At 40.5% G+C, this 6,108-nt stretch overlaps 1 protein-coding gene across 2 annotated transcripts in view; it reads left to right on the plus strand.

Moving 5' to 3' along the window:
* Positions 1 to 2,334, plus strand: part of l1camb (L1 cell adhesion molecule, paralog b) — an 87,505-nt gene extending 85,171 nt beyond the window's left edge. For both annotated transcript variants that reach the window (XM_039682262.2, XM_089124242.1), the window contains exons 27-29: positions 193 to 265; positions 353 to 364; positions 454 to 2,334. In XM_039682262.2, the coding sequence (XP_039538196.2) occupies positions 193 to 265; positions 353 to 364; positions 454 to 709 (341 nt within the window). In that variant the 3' untranslated portion in view covers positions 710 to 2,334. The remainder of the gene's footprint in view (positions 1 to 192; positions 266 to 352; positions 365 to 453) is intronic.
* Positions 2,335 to 6,108: the final 3,774 nt, after the last annotated feature.

Below are 6,108 nucleotides of genomic sequence, written 5' to 3' on the forward strand. Positions count from 1 at the left end.
TAGAGTTGACCAGGCGAATGTTCCACAACTAGCAATCAGGGCTGATGAGTCTAGGCAGCGATTTCTGGGAAATGTACTTGACTTATTTATCTAGATAGCGGTGAATGTATACTATAGTGCTGCTATGTTTGTAGGGTTGTCAACAAAAGAGACGCTCTGAATTTATGCTGCGCTCTATTTTTTGGATTTCAGTGAAAGATAAAGAGGAGGGTCAGGTGGATGCTGGGGCCCGAACAATGAAAGACGACGCGTTTGGAGAGTACAGGTAAGGCCAGTTAGCTAATTATGTCACATTACAGTGTCAATACTTCTCTCTGTTCATAAGTCTCTCTACTTTCATGCTTGCGCACAGATCTCTGGAGAGGTAAGAACATTCACTGACGCCATCATCCATGTACACTGACTGTTTCCCGCTGGACTGTAACCCAAACCTGTGGTCTGTCTCTCCGTCAGTGATAATGAGAAGTGCTCCATCAGTCAGCCATCTGTCTGCGAGAGCAAACGCAGCAGTAACGACAGTCTGGCCGACTACGGAGACAGCGTTGACATCCAGTTCAACGAGGACGGCTCCTTCATCGGCCAGTACAGCGGACGCAAGGATCCAAACACTCACTACAGCTCGGGCGCCACCTCTCCCGTCAATCCCAACATGCCTCCGCCCAGCATCAGCTTCCCCACTTCTGTGACAGGAATTCTGGGGCCAAATTAACACATGCATGTCCCTGACCATTTGAATGAGAGGCACTGATGGTATTAGACAGGATATTACTATACGACGCGAGAAACATCATCCATAAACACCGCCGGCTTCACCCTCACGTAACGACACACATGCATATCCGACAGACGCCGATAAAGTGCAGGACAATTGCTTATAACATTCCATCCAAGCACTGAAAACTGTTTACAACGCTCACCTTTCTTCTTCCCAGGTTACAGCAAGTGATGATTGAACTGGAAGTTCTCTTGCTGAACTCCGGTAGAATAAGGTGTAGTCGACCACAGACGCAGCCAGGAGAATACGGCCAGTTCAGGACAGATTTTGGCCTTGTTCACATGGCGCACAAATGCAACTTGTTTTAAAAAAGTGATATCTGTAGGAGTGACTGCCAGCACTGTCTTTTTCTGAATCTGATTGTTTAGAAAGCGTGGTCAATATTTGCTGTATCTAGTAGATGTCAGCACTATGGCTTCTGCTGTACAACAAAAAAAGATAATGTTGACAAGACACTCTGATAACGCTCACTATTTAGTGAAAGAGTAACACTTCTCCACACAAACAAATGCAATGAAACTTAATCTGACAGATTTAAAAATTGGCTTTTTAAAAACAACTGTTCAGTTTCTCACTGTTCGAGCCGAGCAGATTCGTGCTGTGTCTCTGAACAATGCCTTATGTAGAAAACATCAGCTAGACACACTGCGATGTTCCTGTGCCATCACAGGTAACACAGTTTGAAAAGAGAAAATCCTTTCGCATTTCATCGTCATTTGACGGCATTCTTTTCCTGTTGTTTTTAGTATATTTTGGTTGTGTTCATATCATTTTTTATTTGAAATACATGTACATACATCATATAATTAAGTTCATAGAGGCTAATATATTTTGATTTATAAATATCATCATATTTTTTATTACTTTATTTATACATTTGTTTCTCGACATATTATGTGTAACGTTTGTATCTTTCATTTTTTTATTCATGTTTTATAATACAATATGTACGAACAATTATTATCCTACCATGTGTCTCTCTCTGTGTCTTAATAATCAAAGTTCAGGGCTTTTAACATGTATCATTTGTATTGTTGCCCAAGTGTGTTATCCAAGTAAGCTTTATAAATAATGGTGTTTTTGATGCAATTTATTACGTTAAATCCCTTTGAAGTACATACAGCCGCTGCACTAAAGCCAAATTTTGTGATTTTGACACTAACATATATTTTTTAACTTTTTTTCCAACTAGAATTGATATCCCGCAGCACATAACAGCATGAGATGTAGTGCTAGGCTAGTTGATGTAGTGTGAGGCTGTTCTCCCGTAACGCTGAGGCTAAACCCCGTCGTGTTGCCTTACAGAGTTTGATAACTCCCGTCTGTCATCAGTCCATCCGCTTGCAAATAACAACGCTCCAGCAGTGCAAATGATGTACAGTAAATTACTACTAACAATAACAGTCCTACAATATAATCTATCACACATTTGTCATCAGTCGCTCTTTCTAGTGTGGGCATTCTTTGAAATAAATGTAGTCGGGCTGTTCCTGTCTGTATCTGGTGTATTAAAGGAAATGCCCGAGGGCCGTGATTTCAGCTTATGATAAATAGACACATATTGATGGGTCTTATTCTGAATGTAAGTAATCTTTTACAATTATTATTTGGGATGTTTTCACCTTTACTATCTTTATTATTGTCATTCCATATCCACTGTCTATTACAGATTTAGTGTTTAGAGCACTGGTTTCATTGTGTTCTGGAGTGTTTGCTGTCTCTATCCAAAGAGCAGAAACACCTCCAGACAGTGATGATGGCTTTGAGTTTACTACTTAATAACATTATTTGTTTTATATGCCTCTCATAAAGCATCCTGAATTGTACTGATCAAAGTCATGCTGCGACCGCCTGGTTAAAATCAGAATATTAGGAATATTTACAACAAATGTATGTAGCCTGTGTATGCATTAAAATCTATTTTCCTACGAAAAGGACTTGATTAAAACGGGTGGAAGTGCAGTGCATGGCTTTATTAGAACAGCTGTAAAAGAGCTCAAGTGAACCATCCTTCCCAGCTTTATGGGATATCTTGATGATGTATGTAACCTTCTCTTACCTCTGCTTCTATTTTTAAATCTAAGCACTCAAATGACAATAAAAAGGTAGTCAGTGTGGTGTTTCAAACAATAACTGCCTCTATGAGTAATAACTGAACTCTGGTGAGAGATACGTCATGATGGACTATAACTGTAAAGTAGCGGGAATACGAGTCTATGTGGAGGTTGTCAGCGATGCTTCTTTAGTCCCTGTGCTGTATCTAAAAATACAATAAAATAAAATTACATGATTGATTATGCAGAAAATAATGTTTTACTTTAACAATACTCATTTAATTTAAATGACTGGACGTGGCTTCATATTTCTTGCATTTACATTCCATATTATTATTGCAGCTAAATATGAGTCACACGCTTAAAATTGACTTTTTCACTTGTCAATTCATTTATCATCACAAATTATTGAATATCAAAAATAATAGCATGAAATACAATATTAAGTGCTGTGTAATGAGCAGGGCGGGGCCAAGAGCATTGGGAAAGGAGCGAGCTTAATGAACGACACCTATGAGTCACGCCCGTCACAAGTCCCACGGAGAAGCTCCGGAAGGATAAAAGGAGGATTTACAACAGTGGAAGACGAGAGGACCAGGCCTGGGACTTTTAAGCTCATGTGCGGCAATCTTCCTTGAGGGGCAGCCACTTACTTTTGCTATGGCGTTTGTTTATTTTGTCATTAAAGTTGCGTTCATTTTTTCCTTCATTACATTGGGGCCAAAACTGGGGAGGGCTTTTAACTGGAACTGCTGGAAGTTTTATGGCTTGAGCAGAGTCTGCTGCCCCGGCCCACTGACATGCAAAGGCTGTTAAATCCTGACATTTACATGCCCCAGGAAGTCTGACATTTTTTTTTTGTGTGCATGCGTTAAACTTTTAAATACTCCTATTTGGGGATTCATGTAATTGTCATCAAATTTGTCAACTTTTTGCCAAGACATTTCAGATGTGATATACTGAAAACATTTATTTTAAAATTTTGGTTTTGGCAATAAATGTATGGCAGAAAAAAAATGGTGCATTGATTGATTTAGGTAAATTTTGAGTTGTTTGAGTTTGTAATCTCTACACACAGGTTTTGGGAGATTCAACTCAGAGTGTCAGAACAAACGATTCACCTGGCAGGAGTGCAGGGAAGGCAAAACGTAATTTTCTTTATTCTTAATAAGGTGGGGGGAAACTGTGAACTGAGGTATTACTTCTTTCTTGAGTTGGCCCTTGTTGCATCAAATCACTCACTCAGGAAGGCAAAGGAGATGAAGAATATCCCAACAATATCCCCTCAATTTTTCAATGTTCCATTTGACAGCAAGACATTCTTCTCAAGGAGTAGCAGCTTCTGACTAACATACATGACCTGGTGCTCCACCAGAGTAGAGAAGGAGCCGATTACTAGGGCACACATCAGGTCTTATTACTGGTGATCTTTGTCCTCTTCCATTGTAAACCAAATCAATGTACATGATCCCTGTGTTTCCAACAAATACAGAATAAAGGTGACAGGACCCAGGCCCAGCAGCCCAAAGAAGACAATGAAGAGGCAGTGATGATGACCACTTATCTGATGAAGCTTGTGCAGCGCCAGCTACAGGTAAATATACACGGACAGCCTGTTTCTTCCTGCTTCATTTTCAGAAGAAAATTAATACGTACGTTTGAGTCCGCCTACCAGTATTGTTGCCTTATTTTGTTTTAGCTTTTAGGCAAAGCTTTCTGCCCTTGAGGAGATTTTTGAAGAGGAAGAGCCAAGAGCGTGACCAGCACCTCAGGGAAGATTCAGGAGCAGATACAGCTCTACAGAGGTTTGCCGTGTACACCGTCCACAGTTGGTGGTGGAGTATGAAGGACACACTGCTAATGCTATCCCCTCTGTGTACCAGCCTCATCGACGCCCTCAGAGCGGACAGTTTCTATTGGCCAGGAGCGGGCCTGTCTGTTAATGCAGACATGTTGATCTTTACTTCAAGTTAGGATTGATATCAATCCTGAGTGTCTGCTGGCGCACCCCTATCCTAAAAGCACAACCAGTTTTATTAATAATAAAAGTTTTGTGTTTAATGTATTTTTGTTGATGTTGAAATGGATTTTACAACATATGGTAACGGAAAAAGTATCATTAGGAAACGGGATAGAAACTGAGGTGTCGAAATTGGCACCGGATCGAACGTTTTTGAACTATACTCAGCCCTATTTGCCAGTGCATGGAAAAAATGTATGATAACTGGAAGAGTCTCATATTTACGATCTAAATTTTCTGTCTGACTTCCTTCCTCTCCTCAACATTAGAACTTGCACAGTGATGCCGAAAATGAAGGAGGATGACGCTGCCATGAATCCCCCACAGCCGACTGAGCTGGTGAAATCCCTAGCTGACCTCTACCGTGCTCAACATCAGGTCTTTCTTGACCTGCGGGAGGAACAACATACACACTCCTCCGCCCTCAGGAGGACCTTTAGCTGGACACGCCAGGAGCCCAGGACCACTGACCCTCTGCCTCGGGGGCCGTCCCCAAGATTACAACCCAGGATGACCCAGTGGGACCCAGTTTCTGGAGCTATTTAAGTGTATGGCGGAGGTATATCAAATCATTTGTAATATAATGTGGATATACTGTATGTAAGCTAAGTATAGCTGCATGGTAATGTTACTGTTTTTAATTTATGTATTTTTTTCTTATGTTTTTGTGTTGGTGTCCTTGTGTGTGATGTATAGTGAAGCCAAGGACAAATTTCCACTTGTGGACAATAAATTACTCACTCATTTACTCATTCCCTGCTATTGACAGAATTTGTGTCTTACGTCTTTGTGTTTTCAATTTTATACGATAGGGGGCGCTATGACATCTTCTGAAAGAGTGCTAAATTTCCTGCTGAAAACACATGTGAAGAATATGCAAAAATCAGCGATCCCGTGCAAGCATCAGGGGTGTTGATGGACTCTAACTATTAGATCATCTTTCTGAACCTGATCTGGAGGGAGTCTGACACAAACGTGATTTTCTCAGCTTTTTTAATGAAACTGACCCATATTCATGTGTTGATGAAAAAGAAAAGAATGCATGAAGCATTAATACAATGTTTTTTGTTTGTTTGAGCAGAGTCTGGTCAGATATTCACTGAAAAAATATTCTGGGGGCCGTTAATATTTTAGTAAAAATGGTCAAAAACGCCTGGCGGTGGCTGGCAACTTTTCTTTTTTTTTTTTTAAATAAAATGCTGGTGGGGAAAGAGTTAACCCTCTGGGGTCTAGGGTGTTTGTTCTGATGTTCTGACATG

The sequence above is a fragment of the Pimephales promelas genome, chromosome 20 (assembly GCF_988280905.1).
Source record: "Pimephales promelas chromosome 20, fPimPro1.hap1.1, whole genome shotgun sequence".
Taxonomy (NCBI): domain Eukaryota; kingdom Metazoa; phylum Chordata; class Actinopteri; order Cypriniformes; family Leuciscidae; genus Pimephales; species Pimephales promelas.